At 33.3% G+C, this 24,817-nt stretch overlaps 1 protein-coding gene across 4 annotated transcripts in view; it reads right to left on the bottom strand.

The window, feature by feature from the left end:
* Positions 1-24,817, bottom strand: part of MDGA2 (MAM domain containing glycosylphosphatidylinositol anchor 2) — an 830,366-nt gene that overhangs the window by 99,415 nt on the left and 706,134 nt on the right. For all 4 annotated transcript variants that reach the window (XR_014242273.1, XM_082383804.1, XM_082383805.1 and 1 more), the window contains one exon: positions 1,265-1,413. Coding sequence is in view for 3 of the 4 variants with exons in the window: in XM_082383804.1 (XP_082239930.1) it covers positions 1,265-1,413 (149 nt within the window). In the remaining variant the exon portion in view is untranslated. The remainder of the gene's footprint in view (positions 1-1,264; positions 1,414-24,817) is intronic.

Below are 24,817 nucleotides of genomic sequence, written 5' to 3'. Positions count from 1 at the left end.
GTTTAAAGTCAAGAATGTGCTAAGATGCTCCAAATATAAAAGATCTAAAAATATTAACTGTGTTGAGAAAAGAAAAAGAAAGGGATAAGCCCATAAACCGAGGGAGACTGCTGATCTTTCTTTTTTCTATCTTCTCTATCAAGAAAAATTATCATTAAATTAGAATGAGTACAACAAACAATTTTGATATGGATTTGGGATTTATTCAGATTTACTTAGGGACCAAAGTAAATGAGAGTAATAAAGAAAGTTTCCGAATGACCCACTCCTGTCTACCATGTCTGTGACCTGTGAATACTTAGACAAGAAGGATAAGAATATTCAACTTACAATGTATCTTAATTTTAATGATGTATCTTACATAGTCTTTTATTATAACTTTGTTAACAAGATTAAAAAATCATTGGTCTTACGATAGTAACACTGAGTGGATTGCTGATGGTCGACCAATCTTTCTCCAAGCAAATTCTGTCCTTTCTACTATCCTAACTCAAAATGCTATTGTGTGATTTAGCTAAGGAAGTGGAAAACACATTTTACAAATCTATAGATAATACAAAGATGTGAAAGAGAGCTAATAGCTTATGTGGTAATCAAATAAATCTTCAAAAACGTTTTGTTATGCTGAAATAGTCACTCCAGATAACCTACTATGTAACAGGAAATAATGTAAAGACCTACATTTAAATTTCAAAAATATCATTTATACCAACGAAGGATAACTGAGTTTAACAGTGGTTCATTTGAAAAAGCTATGATATTTTTACACAATCTATAATCTTCAGCTACCTTAGGAAAACATCATATTTCATTGTTTCTTCTCATTTTACCAAAACATTTCTATTCTACAGACACATTAAATTAGCTTTTAAAAATCCTATATATAGTTTGAACCTCTTAGAATAAAAATATGTAGATTTTCTAGCTTAGGAAACAAGACAAAGAATTATGCAGTATAGGTAAGTGTGAGAACATCTTAAATAAGTTTCTTTCACAGAAATTTCTATAGAACATGTAATGATGAAGGATTTCAGAAAGCTCACTTTAATATGTCTCCTGTCATAGTGAAAAATGCATAAATTAATTTCAAAGATTTGTAAATAATTTGGAACAGTTCTGGGTAAGGTAATATTATCTTTGATATAGAAAAATATATTCTGGAATTCATGCAAATTGATTAAAACTTTATAGCAACACATCATAGTAATAAGGTCTTCACAGAGGATCACACACACACACAAAAGAAGACAATTAAATTCCTCACCTGCCTAATACCTAACCGGTATGCAACGATCCGATCTACTGCATCAGGATTCATTTGAGTCCACTGTAGACTGTAGGAGTAAACACGGTGTCTGTTCTGCCACACAGGATTGTAGGTATCGTAATAGAATTCTGGAGCATAGGCCTTTCCTAAAAACAGAAAGAGTCCTTAAATTTAAATGACATGTTACAGTTAAACATACTTACTTATTCTTTACGCCCTTTTATTACTTTCTACTTCATGTTCCATAAGTAATTCTTGTATTTAAAAAGTCACGTGATTAAAATCTAATCAATTTCTGGAGAATTTGAGAAGAGATGCAAGAAGATTTCCTGGTTGGTTGTATAAGCAGTGCAAGAGGAAGAGAAGAATCAAGGATGACTGCAAGTTTTTTGGTCTAAGCAACCAGAAGAATGAAGTTTCCATCAACTGATATGTAAAGCTATGGGAGGATCAAATCTGGGGGGAGAAGATCATGAAATTATTTTTGAACAATTTGAATGATCTAAATGGAGCCATTAAGTGGGATACACTTGACTAGAATTCAGGAGAGGCCAGGGTTGGAGATACAATCTTGCTAACCATAGGTGTATAGATAAGAGTTTAAATTTAAGCCCTGAGACTGATGAGATCACCAAGGGAGTGTGTGTGGATAGAGAGAAAGGCTAAGGTCTGACCACTGGGGCAATTCAAGGTTAAGAGATATGGGAGGAGATAACAAACCCCACAAAGGCCTGAGACAGAACAACCAGTGAACAGGAGGAAAATTTAAAATGTGGCATCCTAGAAATCAAAAGAAGTATATCAGTGAGATAGGGGTATGGGATTAAGAGACACAAACTACTATGTATAAAATAAGCAAAAAGGATATACTGTACAGCACAGGGAAATATACCATCATTTTATAATAACTTTAAATGGAATATAATCTATAAAAATATTGAATCATTATGTTGTACACCTGAGGCTAATATAGTATTGTAAATCAACTATACTTCCAGAAAAAAAATAAATAAATAAAAAAGAAGTATATCAGCAAGTAAATGATCAACTCTGTCAAAAAAAAAATCAGTGAAGATGACAATTTGTGTTTATATTATCCATGTCTTTGGTCACTAAATTGAAATTAACCAAACAAAAACTTAACAACACAAGAACTTTGGTCAATAACAAAAAAGGCTTTTATTTAGATTTTAAGGATATGTGAGGTATACAGATTATATGTAACATACATAAACCATCTCAGTTTTTGTCTTTTAATTGCCAAATAGAAAAATGCACAGACCATGGGAATTATATGTCCAACTTTTTTTTTTAAATTAATTAATTCATTTATTTTTGGCTGCATTGGGTCTTCATTGTTGCGTGCGGGCTTTCTCTAGTTGCGGTGAGCAAGGGCTACTATTCATGGTGGTGTGCGGGCTTCTCATTGTGGTGGCTTCTGTTGTTGCCGATCACGGGCTCTAAGCATGCAGGCTTCAGTAGTTGTGGTGCGTGGGCTCAGTAGTTGTGGCTCTCGGGCTCTAGAACACAAGCTCAGTAGTTGTGGCGCACGGGCTTAGTTGCTCCCAGGCATGTGGGATCTTCCTGGACCAGGGAATTGATCCTGTGTCCCCTGCACTGGCAGGCAGATTCTTAACCACTGCGCCACCAGGGAAGTCCCCCAACTTTTTGATATTCTGAAATATAGATTTTTTTCACACCATCTATTTTTTACCAATAATATATTTATTTATTACATCAATATTTAGTTAGAGCTTATTGACTGCCAAGTAGTGTTCTAGGCAATGAACGAGGAGGTATGGCCTCTGTTTTCCTGGAAATTGCTTACATTTTCTCCAACTTTTCAAATAGCTTTGCAGCTTTTACTGGATTATGATTTAATAAGTTGTACATTATTCAACAGATTTTTTTTTAATTAGATTAAATATTAAATGTCCTCCTGGGGTTTTCTTCCTGGGTTCCTGTATGCAGGAATATATCTTACCTGTTTTTTTCTTTTTCTTCATCATTAGTCATCTATCATCTAGGGATTGCAGAAGAGTTGATTCATAAGAATTTATAACGGATAGTTAAAGTATGAATGTTGAACACTAAGAATGAAAGTGATGGTCTCTATTACCCTGGTGAGGCTCACCAGGAAAAAATGTCAGATGAACTGAATTTAATTTTTGACAAATTTACTAGTAAAATTAAATACGTTGAATTAAATATCTGAACTTTAGTAACATTTGGAAAAGTCTCCTACATCAACACTGTGTGCATTAAAAAATGTTCTATGAATATTCATTCAGTTTTATTGAAAATGGATTATCAACTCTATACAATCTTGCATAGAAGGAGGTCTCTGGAAAAGAGTCATCACATTCATTTTATTTCTTCTGTATCTTGTATGATATTTTTACTTATTACTAACTAAATGATAGCACAGATTCATGTTCACAACACTTAGCAAAATCTAGATGAGAGGAACACAATATACTGAATGAAGGAATCAATATCCAAAACATCATTGACAACCTGTATTTGAGACCAAATTTCCCAAACTGTTATTGAGGAGGTACATTTAGTAGTAGCCTAGATAAAGAGCCAGGGGTTTTGATTAAAAATAAGCATCCAAAACCTATAAATGAAGTAATGAGCTTTTTAAGTGAGAAATGTCAACTTAGAGTGTTTTCATTAGACATTAGTGTCTAGATTGAATTGAGGAGGTAAGAGTCTCAGTGGTTGGTTTTTCATTTTGCTTATTGTATTTTTTTTTTTTTTTTGAGGGGCACAGGGAGAAGAGGGGCTTGCTTTTGTTTTTCAGCCAAGAGGAAAATACAAGGGGTATAAGATTTAGTTCTAAGCATCACTTTTTTCATAAAATGAATCATACATTCAAATAGAAATGAGAAGAGAATAAAGTCTATTTAGCATGGAAAAGGAAAAAAAAAATCTCTCAAAAACTGGCAAATGAAGTTTTCTGAGAGTTGAAACTCCATCACAGGCTAAATTTGAACAGATCTATGAAATAAGATGAATGCCAGTGAGTGGCTATTAAAGGATACATATTTTGACTTAGAAATGTTCTAGCAATCCTCTCTGAATACGGATGATTTTCCCTTCACTAGAGGTATTTAGTCAATACCTAACTGCCATTTAGCAGGGTCGAGATGGGTGAGTGACTGTCCACAAAATGGCCATTAAGGTAAGGCACAGTCTCAAATCTCTAGGGTGCTATGAAACATTTGCCTACTGTTTCTTGTATTATTTCAATTGTTTTAAGCACACTTATTTATAAATTCCATTGAATGTTTCTATTATCTATACTCTAATCCTGCTTTTTGTTGACTGCCAGAAGGGTAAACTAGCTGCATGTCATAAATGCAAATTGTCATAATACTAGAACTGATTGTTTATCTAAATAAATACTTTTCAGGTTATTGAAGCAGTTTGACACTGAAGTTAAAAAAAAAATTCTCATGACCTTGGGAATAACATGAATTTGTTTATCAAAATCTATTTTCAAGGTTGTGAAAAATTAAGCTACAATTTAACCCTCATTTGAATATTCTAAATAGATCCAATTTTACTATAAAATTCTATCTTCATCTTTATTTTTAATTACAGATTGTTACGAAGGCTTTTCAATGTATTTTTTGAAAATACTTAATTTTATTTGCATTGACATGTCTGCATTACATATGAGTGACATCATATGTAATATTTTTTCATGAAATATTCGATTGGAAAAAGAAATAGAGATGACCAGTTCCAGTGTCTCATATGACAGATAAATTTTGGGACAGAATAGATATGGTGATGATATATGGATGTTGATATAAAGTTTTATTTTAGTTGAATAATTGTACCACCTTAGAATTAAAGATGAAAAAAGCTTTTTTAGCTGGTGCATAAATAATATTGATTAGTAACAAATAATTACTGATAAAAAATGATTTTGTGTAGCTATAGTTAAATATAAATATGCTTGCTACATCTCAGAGCATACTTTGTACTAAACTTCTTTTGGATAAACTTGATAAAGGAAAAATGCTTTCTGACTTTGTTTGAGAAATCTATCTTAAAAGTAAAAAAAAAAAAAAAAAACCCCACAAATTTGTTCTCTGATTTCAGAGCCAATCATATTTAATATTTATACACTCGTTTTGTAAGAAGCACATAGTACACATAGTAATATTAAGGAAATGCCCTTATAATAATCTTAGGCTGTAACAACGAAACATGACATCTGCTGGTTCAACAGGGAAAGAATTCATAATTTTTCTTCTTTTTTATCCTTCAGGCATTTTTTTTGTCCTTCTAGCAAGCACGCCAAAAAATTTTTTCATTCTCTTTTATAGTCTACTTTTATTTTTATGCAACATTGTTCGAATTTAAATCATTTTAAACTAACTGACCTAGAACTATGTTCATTATCTAAATTAGCAGATAATTTTTAGATATGTATGATTATCTACAGATTTTGGATTTTAAAATATTCTTAAAATAGATATAGAGAAAAATTTAATTGTTCAAATTTTAAAATTTATATAAAAGTACATTTATTCCATTTTGCAAATAGCTTCTCAAAAGTGAGTAAATTGAGTTTTCAAAATATTATTTTATGCATAACCCTCAAAGTAAAAGATATATTAAGAATATATGACACGTCACTTTCCTAGTCTAAAAATGTTAGATTAAAGTATAACAAAAATCTTTCTTACATGCATTCCTAAGCTTGCAAGCAGAAAGTGAATTGTTTCTTAGAGGTCAAAAAACAAAGAACTGAAAATCAGACACTGAATAGGAGCTTAGGGAGAAAAGGAGTGTTGCTGGTGTTTGTATCCTTGGGAGCTGGAATTTTAAGCCCATAGGAGATGAGGTTAATGGGCCAATTAAGATGAGATGTTAGAAATGAGGTACCACATAACAGCAAGATCAGTAAAAACAGCAATCTCAGTACTGTATAAATGAGTCAGTAAACTTTTCTCCATATTGCGTTTCGCTTGCCTACATTCTAGTGACTCAGCTTGCCAGTGACTGAAAGTTCCTAAAACTCTAGTTTTATCCTCACACATTTTGACTCCTTAAACTGAAATGCTTTCTTGGTGTAATTTCTACCTGCTTATCAATTCTTACCTTTTGGTACCCAAATCACAACTATCCTTCCTTTCTTTAATTACTCTTTCTTCAATGATAAATATTTATCCTACCATACTTAACGTTTATTAGGAAAACACATTGTAATACTACACCTATATATCTGTACTCCTGAAAATATTTTCTGTATGATCATTTTTATTTTTCTGATTAGAGGCCCTTTCCCAGATTTAGACATAATGTAATTGGGGCCAATAGAGTGGACTGAACAATATAAAGCAACTACTGCCTTGTTGTTTTAGAATAATATTGATGTTTCAATTTTCACACACATACATTTAAAAAAAAAAACAGAATTGTGGTATAATAGATAATATCTCTAAATAAAGCCAGTTTTAATTTAATTATAGCCATTAAATAAATTTAATGCTACTGACCAAGAACAACCTTCCCTAGGCATGCCTATGTTTTTAATATTAATCCATCAATATGATATTTAGGATGATTTTTGCAAAGAGAAAATAAAATGGGATAATTACTGTAAAATTGATAGAGCATTTACATGTTTTTATTTATGATTGTAGTTTAAAATATTATTTTGAGAGCTTTGATAAGGATATGTTACATAAATATTGATATGCCAGGGAAGAAAAAGTTAAGAAACTCTGTAACTTGCTCCCTTTCTCCTTAAGGATGCCTAAGGTAATTGTGACTCTACCAGACCACCTTCTAAACCAGGCTTCAGCAAACTTTTTGTGTAAAGGGTCAGATAGTAAGTATTCTAAGGCTTTAAATTGTGATCATAAGATATCTGTCACAACTATTCAACTATGATATTATAGATACTACTAATTCATGTAAGTTCAAGATGATATAATTTGAGAGGGTAATATAATACAAATTCAAAATTCTTCTACTTATCCAATGAGTTCACAAGTTAATAATATTCCAAATTTTATGATTTTCAGAATTGGCCATGTCTCTCCAATTGTACGTACTCACAGCTGAAAATCTATATCTTTCATAAGTATTCAAACAACCCAAGGAATTAAAAAAAGTGCCCAAAATGTAAAGACTTAGAAGTTCAATATTCTCACATGTAGTAGCTACATGTTGACAAAGAATTTAATAAATTTTAAGAGAATTTAGTTTATCTCTCATAGACATTTGATTAAAAGAACCAATTATAGTTCGCAGATGTATACAAGCAATACTTAAAAAAAATTCTCTAGAGCAAATTGAAATAGATTTACTATATCATTAATGTATTCACCCCCCAAAATGGTCGACTACTATATCATAGCCTTTTGGTATTCAATGTGTTATTCTCTGATATATCAACATCTTTAAACAAAAAAAAAATTGTAAATAAAAATAATATTTAGAATAGAGATTTAATGAGGTATTTAAAACATCACAAATTTTAAAACCTTTAAAAGAAAACGTTGACTAAAATAAAGCACTCATTTCTCATGCTTAAATTATTCTATATAAGATCCTGTTTAATGACAAATAAAAAATAGGATTCAGAATTATTCATAAAATCCTTATTCTTACATCTTGCATCGTTTTGATACAGTGGTGGCTGTTAACATGCTGTACTAACTCCATGCACTGCCCGAATTATAATATTTGCCCCCTTTCTATGGTTATGTTAATTTATCTTTTATTTAATAGATTATAAACACTTTGATGGCAGATACATTTTTTTATATACTGTCCCCTCAGCTGAGGATACGAAGATAACCAACTGAACTCAAAAAATATCTCTACTGGGGCTTCCCTGGTGGCGCAGTGGTTGAGAATCTGCCTGCCAATGCAGGGGACACGGGTTCGAGCCCTGGTCTGGGAAGATCCCACATGCCGCGGAGCAACTGGGCCTGTGAGCCACAGCTACTGAGCCTGCACGTCTGGAGCCTGTGCTCCGCAACAAGAGAGGCCGCGATAATGACAGGCCCGCGCACCGCGATGAAGAGTGGCCCCCACTTGCCACAACTAGAGAAAGCCCTCGCACAGAAACAAAGACCCAACACAGCCAAAAATAAATAAATAAATAAATAATAAATTTAAAAAATATATATATATACTGCATATGGTTGCCAGGTATCATTACTCATAAAGGCCTATTTAAAAAAAAAAAAAAAACTCTACTGAAATTTTTCATGTAAATGGTCATTTGCATCTGTATTTTTTGGGGTGGAGTGAGGAGTAATTCAGGTACTTATGCTTACAGAGTTGTCATCACAAGTACATTGACTAAAATTTTGATGATTGGGAAAAGATTTTTAAACTTGTTAATATTATTAATGAAAATATCTCCCCAGAACAGAACACTCAAATATGTATAACCAATTTCAGTAGGACCTTGAAAGACTATTTCATTATTTTCCAGTTGTAATGTAGAAAGGAGTATTTTAGCCCAATTCCTTTCAATTTATTTTTAGGGTCTTTTTTAGGATAAATAAGATGATGTTGTCAGTTTTGTTGCAGTGAAAGCCTTTACACAAATTTCCTTTAAAGTTTTATTTAAATAAACAAAATTTGCTGGAATAATCAATAGATCAATAAAGTATATTATTGGAATAACAAAAACTGACGTAGAGCAAAATGGAATAATGTGTTTGTATATTACTTAGAAGTTGACAAATCTCAGTTATTCTTGCTTGATCCACATAGGTACGAAGTTGATTAGTTATTATTAACATAACCTTATAAAATGCATTCAGAGAAAATGCCATATAGCAAGATTCTCATGAAACATCTTCATAAAATTCATACTATTTATTAAAATGTGTTAGCATGAAGTGTAAGAGTTATTAAGTAATTAAAATTACATAGATACCAATGCTTTTTTCCTAATTAACAACAAAACATTAAAAGAAGATACTTAAGACTTGTGTGCAAAACTAACTTAGTCTTTCCACAGTTTGCTTCAATAAGTTCACTTGAATATAATATCCTATCATATAATTCAATTTTCCTTTACAGATACTTCCTAAATAATTAGATATTTAGAGTAAATATGTTTATAGAAATATCTACTTGGAAAATTATTTAACTATAATGAGTTCAAATTGTCTAAATTAAAATATCATTTTTACCTCATTTCTTGAAACATGGAATGAACACATGATCCAATTTTATACACTCTCCTAAAATCATCTTCATATATTAATAATTTAGCCTTTTCCTTAATCTCTAGGAAGGCAGAGGCCATTAAAATAAGACCAAAGAATATGGTCTCCAGGTGTATTTGCTAGGAAGTAGAAACTGAAAATGATGATCAGGCGCAAAGACTGTATAACTTACCAAGAATCCTGCCCTTGGTTATTAGGAAACAAATCACTCAGATTGCAATAGGTAGGCAATCAGGTAGGATTTTCAGAAGTAATATGGCTTGGTAATTCTTGCAAAAAAAGGATTCATTTTAACAAATCACTAAATGCTCAAGCCATGTATATCCATCTCAGTTGGAAGCTAATGTGATATGTTTCCCACTGTAAAAATTCTCCCCCAATTTAAGATACTTCTCAGAAGGGTGCATGATTTTATTTGAGTAGGGTTCTACCATATAAAGTCAAGATTATTTAATAGAATAAAGAATTAATGAATATAGTATAGTCAGCAAATAATGATAGATTCATTTGTTCCTGGTAAGGACTCTATTAGGTTTTTTGGCTCTCAAAAATAATAATTATTTTATGAAGTAGTTAGGTTAAAAAGATATCTCTGGAGATCCCAATGGATGAAAATATAAAATTTATTCTATTTAAATTATTTGACATAGTCTATATAAAATACCTATGATAGCACTGGGGAAATAATAAGTATTTAATAAACATTAATCTCACTCTGTACCCTCTCCCATAAAGAAAAAAAAAAAAGAAAAAAATGTAAAATAAAATTCTCTAGGAAGAGTTCCATAGTTTGGTTCCATTGTTACTGTTTAAAAGCACAGGAACTTGAAGCAATTTAAAAACTAAACTAGACAAATTTAAATGAGTTCTTATTTTTTTTTTAAAACTTCAATGAAGCACTATTTCAACACAATTGAGTCACCTCTGACCCCTTTTAGGCATCAGCCTAGAAAACAAAATATTTATGCAAAGTAGTTACTGGCTTACACACCAAATATATATGGTTGTCTTGGGTAATATAAAATAAATGCATGCACTTACCAGATAACATTTTAACTTAAATGAATAACCCTTTTACTCTAAAGCCCTGAATGTACTTTGCCAAAAATGATGTTAAATATGAATAATATGAGGGTTTTTTTTTTTTCCAAAATAGGCTTAGATTAGGATCTGGTCCAAAAAATTCAAAAGATGATTTGGATTTGATGAAACAATTAACTTTCACATTAGGCATGTAAATAGGAAACTGCTAAGGGTTTAAAGAAAGTTTAGAAATAAAAATTATAAATCCATTGATATTTTACTTGGAAATATCTAAGTAAGTGTTATGTGTATTGAAAACCAAACGTTCTAAAGAAAAATAATCTGGAGAGCTCCTCTGGGAATAAAGATGGTTGACTTGAGCGAAAGAAGAAAAGGCAGCTCTTAAACTCTGTACTTCAATTATCCCCTTGTACAAAATAGAGTTGGCCCAAGGGCCTTTGCTCACTACTATTCTGTCAAGTATTTGAGATACCTACCAGAATTATATGTCTAGGATTGCTGTTAAAAGTTATTCTATTATAATTTACCACTACAACCATGGACTCATGAAGCAAGAAACATCTTGAGAGATGAAAACTGTATCTCAAATTTATATAGGAATTTACAGTTAAAAAGTACTTCTACAAATATTAACTTATTTTAGTCTTCACAGAAGTTGGAAGGGCAAATATGCAGAGGGATATTACTTGGCTTGAACTGCAAATCTGGAAAGTTAATATGAATATCATAATTAATGAAATAATGCAGACTACTGTCCTTGTCTGGTCTGCAGATCATCCCTCAAAAAGATCCGAATGAGTATTTTGTGAGAAGGAAGAGAGGTTACACCATTCACCTAAATATGCAAAGGAAGTTGGCTTTCAGACTGAGAGGGTCTGATCATCCCTACCTTCCTCAATGTATTTTATTTCAGGAATGTTAGGATAAAATGAAATTATTAGAAATCTCTCTTTTCAGAAATATTGCAGCAAATACTCCCAAGGCAGAATACAAAACTATTTTGCTTCATTTTATATTTTAGAAAAACATTTCATTAATACATGGTACATGTCAACTGTCAGTGGGTGAGGCAAGCACACACCAAACTTTCTTGTCATTGGTGAGGGAAGCCAAGGTCGGAGTAGCTATCTGGAGTACCACATTTGGCTACGTCACAATCATGGCTCTAGGCTGATTTTGTGATGCTCTTTTGCTATCCTTTCAAGAGTTATGCCATTTCTTTCATATATCACAACTATGCTTGTTAATGAGCCAACTCTATAATATGTATGTATGTGCTGGCATGGGAAGCACAGACAATTGAGGTTGCAGAAGAAATTCTATAGATCATTAAATTTCACAAAACAGAAGCAGATTCAGAAACAGAAAATGATTAAATATACATGGTATCCACTTCCTGGGCTAAGCACAGATCTCCTATTTTGTAGCAAGTGCACTGTTTTATAAAAATAGTGAGTGCATCCCTGTTCTCTGACCATTTCCCTTCGCCCATCCTATACATCCCACGCCTAAGAAATGCTGCTAGAAAATCAAATCACTGAAGTAGCTAGCAACCATTTATTCATAAACTCAATTGCTAATTCTTATATGGCCCAGAAAGGAAACAGAAATGCTATATGCATTCCCCTCAAATATACATGGATACTTATGAGTCAAGATATGGAATAACCAAAATCTCTGCTTATTTACTAGGGCCCACATTTTTATAAGACTTCAAAACTTTTCCTTTCCTTTTTCTAGGAATCCTCAAAAGACGTCTCACATATAATTCAAAAGCCAGTCACTTTAGGCTTTCCTGCCCTTTCTTTCTCATTCCAGCTTCCATTAAAGGGACAGTCAGAGAAATTCTCCCTTGAGGTTGTGTACAGTGTGGGGAAATTTTATGTAAATCTGAATCAAGTAAGAGAAACAGTATGTGAAAAACATACCAGTGTTCAAATTTGAAACAGAATATGCCCAAATAAGGGAAAAATCCCACAGACAATGCAATATTAGAGATTCAATTTATTTTTGTTCAGTTTGGATTTTTCTTTTCATATAGCATGTATATGTCTGTAGATATACAACTTCTCATAAAATTCTCATGAAATGCTTTCCTCTGGGGTCTTCCTCTTTGTAAGCCTGCTTGCAGTGTTTCACCTGTACACAGAAAATATTCTAATTGTGACATTAGGAGAAAGCTTAATCTATGGAATAAAACAGTTCTTTTTGGCGTAAAGAAGAATTGATGCTTGATCTCTCCTAGACAAAAATAAGATTATTAAAGGCACTTATGTGGTTAATTTTTGTTATTTGCCAGGCACCATGCTAACCACTTGTATACCTTGTGTTTCTTAATATTCACAATCCCCTGCAGGATGAGAATATTCTTACCATTTTCCTTTTGTGAAAGGTGAAAGTGAAGATTAGCGATCTTAAACAAATTGCCCTATAGTAAGCAACTGTGGAGTAACAAAGCTGCATTCTGAATCCACATCCGAAGCCCTTTTTATTCTAACACCCAACGTCTTTGCTCTCTACCATGCATGACTGGCTGAAGGGGTGAGAAGGGCTGAAATCCAGGCTCTGTTTCTGTTGCAACCACTTGTGCCCTGGTATGGGAGTTACAACTGCTTGAAGAAAGGGGCACCTTTTTCCTAATTCACACACAAAGACTGTACAGGCTGGTGGATTTCCTGATAAGATGCTACTCCCAGTAATCTAACAAGGATCCCTACTTCCCTACTCTGCCCATTGTGAGTATGGAAACTTAAACCACAATTTACCCTTGGGACTCAACCAGATGTGACATATTATATCGTTATCTGAAAGTATTATCAAGTCAGGAATTTATAAAGATAAGGATTGACTAAATCTCTAGAATGAGAACTACATGTAGTTGTTAAGCATTTAACTCAGAAATAATGAATATATAATAAGCTGCAAATAATTCGGTCTTTCCTAAAGCTTTACGTTCCCTAAAAACTGAAAAGTTCCAAAGTGTCTAAAAGTCTTGGGTTCCTTTAAAGGACCACTGGTTGGGGGGTGTGCACGGAGGGGGAACGGATGGCTGAACTGACCCAGCAGCGCTCAGGCTGAGAGGACTGACTGTTCAGTGGTGCACTTACGAAGCACATTAACTTTCTGGCAAGCACCGCTGCCACACATGTGGGTGGTCCACCGCCGAATATGAATGTGCGGAATATCATTGAGGCAGGGAGTAAGACGTGTTCAAGTGAGTTGGAGAGGAGCCCCGAAGGTATGCTGTTTATCTTCTAGGAACATTTATTTTCTCCAAAACATATAACTTGAATTAACAAAGTGGATTTAGATGTGAATAAAGGAAACCAGTCACTGAAACTGAATAACTGTGACTCTCTAAGAATAACCAAAAGATCTGTGAATACGACTCTTAGAGCAAGAAAAAGATTGAAGCACAAATAACTGTTCTTATCGTATTGCTAAGAAGCACTGGTCTGGATCTGACTGCAAAGCAAGTATCTGCCTGCAGTTAGATCCTGAGGCTACTAGCAACTGTCATTTTGATCAGTGCTTTAGAAATAGACAAAGTTCATTAGAACGATGAAAGAAGGTGATTTCTTAAGTAACGCTTACATAAGTAATGTAAAATTATAAGACCTTGGTTATATCCTCTGGTCTGAAATTCAAAAAGAATTTATAAAAAGAAAACCTCTATCGACTTTCTCAACTTACTGCTATGTCACAAAATATCCCTTGAGAAAAGACAACGTATCAAGTTGTGGGCAATTATCTGTGGAATCTCTCACCTGACCATCTTAAGTCTGGTTTCTGGCATGTCTCTGGAATAAGTTTTGCACTGTTCTCATCCATTAATCATCCCTTCAGGGTGATGGACAAAGGCCAAGTGCTTAAATAGACACTTGGAGGTTTGGGATACGGCTTTGATTCCACTGAACTAAAAAGTCCTTTGATTCTTTCACAGATTAATTTTATTACCACCCAATATCTACTGAAAAAATCCAACTGTACTAAGTGCTAAACAGACTCTTAAGAATAGAAATACTAAACATATAATATTCACATACATATGTGTGGATTTCTACATGTGGGTTTCTTTGCTTTATTCTTTTCTGGTGTCAGAGAATACTATAAAAATTCTTTTCTCTCAGGAGAAACTGTGGTTTCGAACCATTTCTTATCCTCTACAAACTGGATCTAATGCCTGCCCAAAATAATATAAGGAAGCTGTGAGCAATAGTTTTGGAATACTGTGTCCTACCCTGTTATGCTGATATCTCTGTCTTCCCTTTATTCTACCCAGCAGTGACGGTCTTGCTTACAAATTAGTAATTCTCCAAAACCTGATTCATATCTTTCTGATTTCACTTGTATACATGACCTTTGTTACCAATATATTGGGTCATTCAATATTCTTAATGTAACAGTCACTATCTCTTAAAGTAACAGATACAGTTGGGCAAAGATGGTAGTGGTTATTTTGGGGAGGAGAACTACTGTGAAGATAACCAGTTTACTGTCTCCTCCTAAAGGAAAGTAATTTAGAGGTTAGGGGAGGAAAAAGGAACAAACGATTCTTGAGGAACAACCAAATGTTTAAAAAATTAACACAATATGGATTAGAAAAAGTATATACATGACAATAGTAAATCAAACAATGCCATTCATATTATGAAACACCTCCTATTCCCAACCCTATCTTATTTGGGAAATATCATTCACTTTTCAGTAATACTTGAGGTACAATTTACATACAATAAAATGCACACATTTTAAGTGCAGATTTCACTGAGTCTAGAAAAATATATATTACTATGTAATCGCCAATCAAGATATAGGAGATTTCCATCACTGCAGAAAGTTACCTTCTACTCCTTTGTAATCAATCAACTCCACCCTCAGCCCCAGCCGAAGAATATAATTTCTATTACTAAAGATTAGTTTTGCATGTTCAGGAAATTCATATAAATGGAATCATAAAGTATGTACTTTCTGTGGCTAGTTATGTTTATTCAGTATAATTGTTTTTGAAATCCATCCGTTCATGTATTGTATCAGTTCTCTCCACTTTTATGACTGAGTAAAATTCCACTGCATGAGTAGATTAGATCACAAGTTGTTTATCCAGCTACCTGTTGATGAATATTTGGGTTGTTTCTAGTCAGACACTATTACAAATTAAGCTGCTATTAAAGTTTGTGTATAAATCTCTGTATAGACATACATTTTCATTTCTGTTGAGTAATCATCTAGGAGTGGAATTGCTGGATTACTTGGTAAGTAAATATTTAAGTTTTTGAGAGACTTACAAGCCATTTTCAAAACAGAAATCCCATTCTACACTCCAAGCAAGAATGTGTGATAATTTCAGTGACTATATATCCTCACCTACATTTGCTGTTGTCAGTCTTTTTAACTTTTGTCATTATAATGTGTGTGTAGTTCTAACTCATTGTGTTTTAAATTTCATTTCTCTGATAACAAATGATGGCTACCAGTTTTAATACAAATACTGGTCAATTGTATGCTATTTTGTGCAATGTATATTCAAGTCTCTTGCCAATTTTACTTGGACCGTTTGTCTTATTATTGAATTTTAAGAATTATATACTCTGGATACAAACACTTTGTCACAACATGTATTTCAAATTTTTTTTCCAGACTGTGGCTTGCTTTTTGCTTTTTCCCTTTTTTTTTCTTTAGACCAATAATTTTTTTTTAAAAATTTTTTATTGGAGTGTAGTTGATTTACAATGTTGTATTAGTTTCAGGTGTACAGCAAAGTGAATCAGTTATACACATACATATATCCACTCTGTTTAAGATTCTTTTCCCACATAGGTCATTAAAGAGTATTGAATAGAGTTCCCTGTGCTATATAGTAGTATATATATACAGTGGAATATTACTCAGCCATACAAAAGGACAAAATAATGCTATCTGCAGCAACATGGATGGACCTAGAGACTGTCATACTGAGTGAAGTAAGTCAGACAGAGAAAGACAAATGTCATATGATATTGCTTATATGTGGAAGCTTTTTCCTTTTTTAATGAGGTCTTTTGAAGAGTAGGAAGACTGCAGTTTTAATTATGCTTGTATTATTATTATTTGTATTATTTTTAAATGACTGGTGATTTTTTCGGTTTACTTTCTATTCCAAATTTGCCTAGATTTTCTCCTGAGTTTTCTCCTAGAATTTTACAATTTTAGTTTTTTTATATTTACATCTAAAATCAATTTTAATCTTGTGTGTAATGTGAGGTATTGTTTAAGGTTTATTTTTTTAATATGAATATCCAGTTGTTCTAGCACAATTTATTCAGAAGACTATCATTTCCTAATGGATTATGCTGATGACTTTGAAAAACTCATTTGACCATATGTGTATCATCTCTGTGACCTTAGAGGTCTATTCTTGGATCCTTTATCCTGTTTCAATGAACCATGTGTTTATACAAAAACCACACTATCTTGATTACTGTGACTTTACAGTAAGACTTGGAACAGGGTAGTGTGAGTCCTCCAACTTTGTTCTTTTTCCCCTTCCACATAAGTCTAGCTATTGTTAAGCCTTAGCTTTCCAAATAAAATCTAGAGTCAGCTCTTCAATTTCTATAGAAACAAAAACAAAAACAACCATGCTGGGTATTTTGTTGGGATTGCAGTGAATCTGTAGATCAATTCGGAGACAATAAGTATGAAAACAATATTGATTCTTCCAAAATACTAACTTGGTATATTTCTCCATTTATTTAGGTTCATTTCCCTCAGCAATTTTAAAATATTTTTCAGTGTATGTCTTGTGCATATTTTATTAAATTTATTTACACTTTGATGTCACTGGAAATGGTATTTTTTACCCTTCAGTTTCAAATTTTTGTAGCTATTATACAGAAATATGATTGATTTTACATACTAATTTCATACCCTATGCTCTTGCTAAATTATCTTAATTCAAATAGATTTTCTCATAGATACTTTAGCATTGTCTTCAAAAACAACCACATAATCTGTGACTAGAAGTAACTTTGCTTCTACTTTCCTGATTTTTATGCATGTTATTTACTTTCCTTGTGTTATTGTAGTGGTAAGGACCTGCAGTACAATATTTGTGACTAATGAGAGTGGGTATTTTTGTTTTGCTCCCAAGTTTAGAAGGAAAATGTTTGATCAGCGTTTTATCTATCTTGGTATTCCATGTGCACATGTAATGATGTGTAGTTTACAACTTTGGGCATGATAATCTACAAATATCAATTTAGTTTGCTTGTAGTATGGTTCAGATCATCTAAAACATTAGTGATTTTCTGGGTACATATTCTATAAATTATTCATAGATGGATGTTAAAACCCTTAGTGTAATTATGAGTAGATTATTCCTCCTGGCACTTCTTTATTTATGAATTTTGAAGCTCTATTATTAGGTGCACACATATTTATATCTGTAAAATCTTCCCTATAAATTCCTCTTTTACTATTATTAAATGTCCCTCTTTAACTCTTAAAATTTTCTGTCTTGAAGTCTATTTGTCTAGTAATAATATAGCCATGTCAGCTTTCTTATGTGCTCTTTGCATGTTATGTATTCCTCCATCCTGTCCTTTCAGATTCTTTGTGTCTTTGTATTTAACATGTGTGTCTTGTAGATAGCAGTGTTTATCTTGTAGACAGCTTGCTTTTTTGTTGTTTTTTTAAAAATCCAGTCTAATGATTTCTGACAACTGAAGTGTTAAGTTCATTTACATTTCATGTCATTATTAATACAATTGGGTTAAAGTCTATCATCTTGCTCATTGTTTTCATTGTCCCTTCAGTGTTTTTGTTGTTGTTGTTCACCTGTTATCTATTCCTCTGATATTTTGAGTAAATTTGAATGTATTTTAGTTTCTTCAATGCACCACTCTTTTTTGATATTTATTTATTTAAACATCTTTATTGGAGTATAATTGCTTTACAGTGGTGTGTTAGTTTCTGCTTTATAACAAAGTGAATCAGCTATACATATACAGATATCCCCATATCTCTTCCCTCTTGTGTCTTCCTCCCTCCCACCCTCCATATCCCACCCCTCTAGGTGGTCACAGAGCACCGAGCTGATCTCCCTGTGCTATGCGGCTGCTTCCCACTAGCTATCTATTTTACATTTGGTAGTATATATAAGTCCATGTCACTCTCTCACTTTGTCCCAGCTTACCCTTCCCCCTCCCCGTGTCCATAAGTCCATTCTCTAGTAGGTCTGTGTCATCATTCCCGTCCTGCCCCTAGGTTCTTCATAACCAGTTTTTTTTTTTTTTTTTTAGATTCCATATATATGTGTTAGGATACGGTATTTGTTTTTCTCTTTCTGACTTATTTCACTCTGTATGACAGACTCTAGGTCCATCCACCTCACTACAAATAACTCAATTTCGTTTCTTTTTATGGCTGAGTAATATTCCATTGTATATATGTGCCACATCTTCTTTATCCATTCATCTGTAAATGGACACTTAGGCTGCTTCCATGTCCTGGCGATTGTAAATAGTGCTGCCATCATCCAAAAATCCACAAACAATAAATGCTGGAGAGGGTGTGGAGAAGAGGGAATCCTCTTGCACTGTTGGTGGGAATGTAAATTGATACAGCCACTATGGAGAACAGTATGGAGGTTCCTTAAAAAACTAAAAATAGAACTACCATATGACCCAGCAATCCCACTACTGGGCATATACCCTGAGAAAACCATAATTCAAAAAGAGACATGTACCACAATGTTCATTGCAGCAATGCACCACTTTTTAAAAAACTTTTTAGAAGTTTTTGTATGGCAAAAACTATGCAACTTTAACTTACTGATTCTATTTAGAGTCAATATTGTATCACTTATTATATTACACTTCACATTTCATGCTTCTCTGAGGTCTTTATTTGCTTCTCAGTTCCTACTTCACAAATGTTATAAATTTAGAACAATACAACTCAAATTAATCCCATCATTTGTGCTATTGCTGTAACATTTTGGTTCGTGATATGTTATAAACCCTAACTTATAATGTTATTATTTTTGCTTCAAACCAAGGATTGACAGACTTTTCCTCAAAGGGCTAGATGTAAATATTGGGTTGGCCCAAAAGTTTGTTTGGGTTTTTCAGTAACATCTTACGGAAAAATCTGAATGAACTTTTGGGCCGACCGAATATTTTAGGTTTATGAGCCATATGGTCGCTGTTACAACTACTCACCTCTCCTGTTGTAGCATGAATGGAGCCATAGACAATATGTAAGCAAGTGAAGAAAGCTATGCTGCAATTAACCTTTATCTATAAAAACTGTTGGCTGGTCCCCAAGCTGTAATTTGCTGACCATTGTTTGTACAGCTGTTTATTAGGGAAATTACAAAAAATTTTATCTTTACCCACCTATTTACTGGATCTGATCATCTTCATTCCATTTTTTCCCCATGTTTATTGAGGTATAATTGGTATACAAAAAAAGTGCATATAATTAATATAATACAATTTGGTAAATGTAGACATATGTATACCTCCTGTTACTATCACCACAATCTAGGTAATAAATATATCCATCACCTCCAAAAGCTTCCTTGTGTTCATGTGTGGGTGTGTAGGTGTATATGTTAAGAGCCCAGAAATAAACTCACTCATATATGGTCAACTGATCTTCTTCAAAGGTACCGAGAATACACAACGGAGAAAGGACAGTCTCTTTAAAACATGATGTTGAAAAAACTAAATATCCACATTAAAGAGAATGAAATTGGACCCATGTCTTTCACCATACACAAAATTTAACTCATAATGGGTTAAAGATTTGAACATAAGATCTAAAAACATAAAACTCACAGAAGAAAACATAGGAGAAAAGATTCTTTATTTCTTTTTGTAGATCCTGGTTTCCACTGATAACTTTTCCCTTTAATATGAAGAATATCTTTTGGCATATTTTGTGGTACAGCTTTACTGACTACTAATTCTCCAGTTTTCATTTTCCAGAAAAATATATTTGTTTGACCCTATTTTAAAGCACATTTTCACTGGAAATAAAATTACTAACTGACAGTATTTTCAAGATGTTTAAAGATTTAAAGATGTGTCATTGTCTTCTAGCTCACATTGCTTCTAATGAGAAGGTAACTGTCATGCATATCATCACAATATCATTTTTATTCTGGCTGCTTTGAAAACTTTCTGTCTTTGGTTTTCTGCAATTGGATTATGATGTGTCTAGGTGTGATTTTATTCGTATTTTTTCTTGGTTTGTGTTCCATGATATGATTGGATCTGTGGGTTTGAAAAAAAATTTTTTTTTTTTTTGGTCCCATTCTCATTCTTTTCTAGAACATCTGGAACTTCAATTGCAATTATTTTAGGCCATTTTTCATTATCTTCCAGGTCCTTAGGTCTCTTTTCTTTAGTCTTCAATCTTTTTTCTATCTAGCAGATTGTCTCAGCTCTTTCAATTTGTCTTCAATTTCACTGATCCTTCTACCTTTTCCAATATGTTGTTCATTCCATCTAGGTAATTTTTTCATTCCAATTATTATACCGTTTTAGTTATAGTATTTGCATTTGGTTATTTTTTAAAGGATTTTTTCCATCTGCTGAAATTTCTTATGCATTTGCTCATAAATACTGCATTTATCTTTAAATCTTTGAACATATTTTCCTTTAATACTTTGAAATTATTATAATAGCTAGGCTTTGCTATATCCAACATCTGGGCCGTCTCAGGGTTAGTTTTTAAAAGACCACTGTTATTCTTTTTTATTTTAGTTTATTTTTTAAATTTATGTATTTATTTTTGGTTGCATTGGGTCTTTTTTGCTGCACATGGGCTTTCTCTAGTTGCGGCGAGCAGGGGCTACTCTTCGTTGCGGTGCATGGGCTTCTCATTTCGGTGGCTTCTCTTGTTGCGGAACATGGGCTCTAGGCATATGGGCTTCAGTAGTTGTGGCACACGAGCTCAGTAGTTGTGGCTCGTGGGCTCTAGAGCACAGGCTCAGTAGTTGTGGCGCATGGGCTTAGCTGCTCTGTGGCATGTGGGATCTTCCCAGACCAGGGCTCGAACCCATGTCCCCTGCATTGGCAGGAGGATTCTTAACCACTGCGCCACCAGGAAGTCCCATGACCACTGTTATTCTTGACTAAGGGTAATATTTTCCTATTTTCCTTGCATGTCAGGTAATTTTTATTATTTATTGAGCATTGTTAGTAATTACCACTACATTATTACATTGTAATGTATAATACATATTATATAATATATTATAGATAACTGGACTATGCTCTCTTCCTCTAAAGAGTGTCGACGTTTATTCTAGTAGGTAATTCAGCTACCTGCTAACCACCTCAAACTTTTGTATTCTGCCTTTTTACATTTTATTAGGGTGAGATGTATGGAGAACGTAGAGACTTGCTCTTACAAATTGGTGGAACTCTACTTCCAAATTCTACCTCCCCATGAATCTTATCGGGGCTTGGTGTTAGCCTTTGTTTGGGAGTATCTAGAATAAGCCTTTATTCTCAAGCAAGGCCCTGACTCCTAAGGCTTAATCATTCTGATATCTCAGCAGGATGTTCAGAATTTTAAGAAGGTATATCCTATTTTGCTAAGCTGAAAATTCTAGCTTTCTCCATCACTGCTTGAACTCTACTGTCACTTTTCTGCTCTGAACCTGATATAGAAGAGTGTGCTAAGCCTCAACAGTTTCACCTTATCTATGCATCCCAATCCTCAGGAAAGGACTAGGATGGAATCAACACAAACTCCTATAAGCCTTCCTCTAATCAGCGCTTTCTGCTCCAGTCTCTAAAATATTGTATAAATTAGATTCAATATTAAAGTAAATATTTCGGTAAAATTTTTGCTAAGTGATAGTATTAACTTCCTTAATTAATATTTACATTTTTATTTCTACTTTTTTAGATTCAGCATGGACTCATCTACATTTTACCTAGCTTAATTATCCAAAAATTCCTTTAGAACCACTAATAAAAGAGTTACTGAGGTGTGTCAAAAAGAGCTTGAATTTACAGTCAGAAGATACACATTTTACTTTTGGTTTCCTTAGCCTCTATCAGCTTACCTATCATACAAGGGTGATATCGCTTCTTCTACACACAGAGCAGAATTGTTTGAATGAAAAGAATACAAGTGGAATCACTTTGTACACCGTAGAATACATTAAGAGTTGTTAGGACATATAATGCATTTTCTGCTCTATAGTTTTAACATAACTGTAATTCATAAGGCTGGCTGAAACACTGGGATCCTGTTAGTCTATCTGTTATCATCATAAGTGAAATTCTAATAAATTTAACAGAATTTTGGCTCTGAAAAATATTTGACATTGAAGTTTTTTGCCTTTTAGAGTTATCACAGGGAATTTTATTAGATATTTTTCCATTAGTTCATTTGCTCTTACTTCTGATAGTTCTAATGATTTTTCTACAGTGTTATGCTGTTCATGTTTAGACATTCATAACAAACAAGTATCCAGCTGAATAGCACAAACATATGCATTGCCAGAGAATAAAATACATTTTCTATCTGGTTACTACATAACTCAATCTGACTTTAGAAAACAAGAATAAAACATTTTGATTTGGAGTCAAATTTGACTTGGTTGTTATTTCATCCTTTTCATTCTTTAGAACTAAGTAATGCTAGAGTAATCCAACAGCCTGTCTTAAGCATATCACAGTTCTCAGTCACCCTGAATTTCTTTACATTCACTGGGTGATAGCATGTGCTCCCTTTCATAAAAATGTCTCACTCTTGCTTTATTTGTTCTCTAGGATATGTCTAATTTTGGTTAGGTGTCTGACCTGCTGGTGCTGAATATGGAGAAAAGAGTAGTTCCAAAATGTCCATCTGAATATTGTAATATATCAAAAGAAAAGTAGAGGATGCACAATCCCAGTACAAATACTTCCAAATTAGAGGTGAAAGCAACCGTCACAGGCAAATTTTTGTTTGTAAAACCCTATTTGCCATGTTTATTGAAAGGGATTAAACTATGAGGAATTTCTTTAACTATTGCCATAGATAAAACAGTTTCATATGTAGGTTGTATTTAAAAGTACTCCTAGCAGCAGGTAATGTTGATACATGTGGCAGACTGAACCTAAGGTGACTCCAGTGATTTCTACCTCTGTTATTAATGTCTTTGTGTATAATTCTCTCCCATGGAGGGTGGGAAAAAACTGTGATGAGATGTTCCTTCAGTAATTAGGTTATGTTATATAAGATTCCATCTTAACAGACTAGAGCTAGAGATTCTTCCTCATGGCTTGATGAATTAAGCAGACACGTTGGAAAAGCACATGTGACAAGGAATTACAGGTGGTCTCTAGGACCTGCAGAAATATTCTAAGACATGAGAGTGGCCTTCAGCCCAAAACCAGCAAAATGCTAGGGCCCTCTATCATGCAACTAAGGACATTAAATCTTTCACTAACCTTACATGATCCAGGATAAGCTCCTTCTCTCAAAATCCTTAACTTAATCATGTATTGCCACATAAAGTGATATTCACAGGGTTTGGGGATTAGGACATGGATTTACCTTCTTGGGGGACACTATTCAGCCCACTACGTATTTTCAACTTGAACTACTCTTTCACCCTCATTCTTTTCCCATTAAAAAATAATTTTCAGTAAGATTCCTTCCATTTAATCATTCACTCTTAGCCATCCCTCTATCTATTCCATCATCCCAGATTTACTGGTTTTCTTTTCTGGATCAAGCTGTGCGCTAGGATCTAACCTAGCATGTTATTCACTCGTATCTGTAATGTAATGAATGTGCCTAGACGTTTTGAAGTCTTTAAAAACATTTTTTCCAAATGTTAATTTGGAGCATTTGAACCTGTGATAAAGTGAAATCCATGCTCCAGTTGAGTGATCTGCTAAATAGTACAGAACTATTTATTAATATAGAAATACTTATGTCTATGTATTTATACATATATACTTGGAATTGCACATTTACAAGTGGACTTATAATAAATTAATATGTCACATTTATTTATAGAACTTGTAAAAATTCTCCCACAGAAAAATATGATAAATGGTGTTCGGGTTCCTGCCATAGTTCACAAAGGCTTAAAACACAAAAAAAACTAGGCTTAACTTCACTATAACAATACTAGTAAATAAAATAAATGAAAGTACACAGTATTTTGTAGTATTATAGCTAATATTCTCTAATATGGACAGTGCACAACAAGCTAGGTTGGTCACTCTTCCCAAAATACCTTTGCTTACTATCTTCTTTTCCTTTCCAGGAAAATATTCTCACAACC

The sequence above is a fragment of the Balaenoptera borealis genome (genome assembly GCF_965194805.1).
Source record: "Balaenoptera borealis genome assembly, chromosome: 3".
Lineage (NCBI taxonomy): Eukaryota > Metazoa > Chordata > Mammalia > Artiodactyla > Balaenopteridae > Balaenoptera > Balaenoptera borealis.
This window is presented reverse-complemented; position numbering and strand designations above follow the sequence as displayed.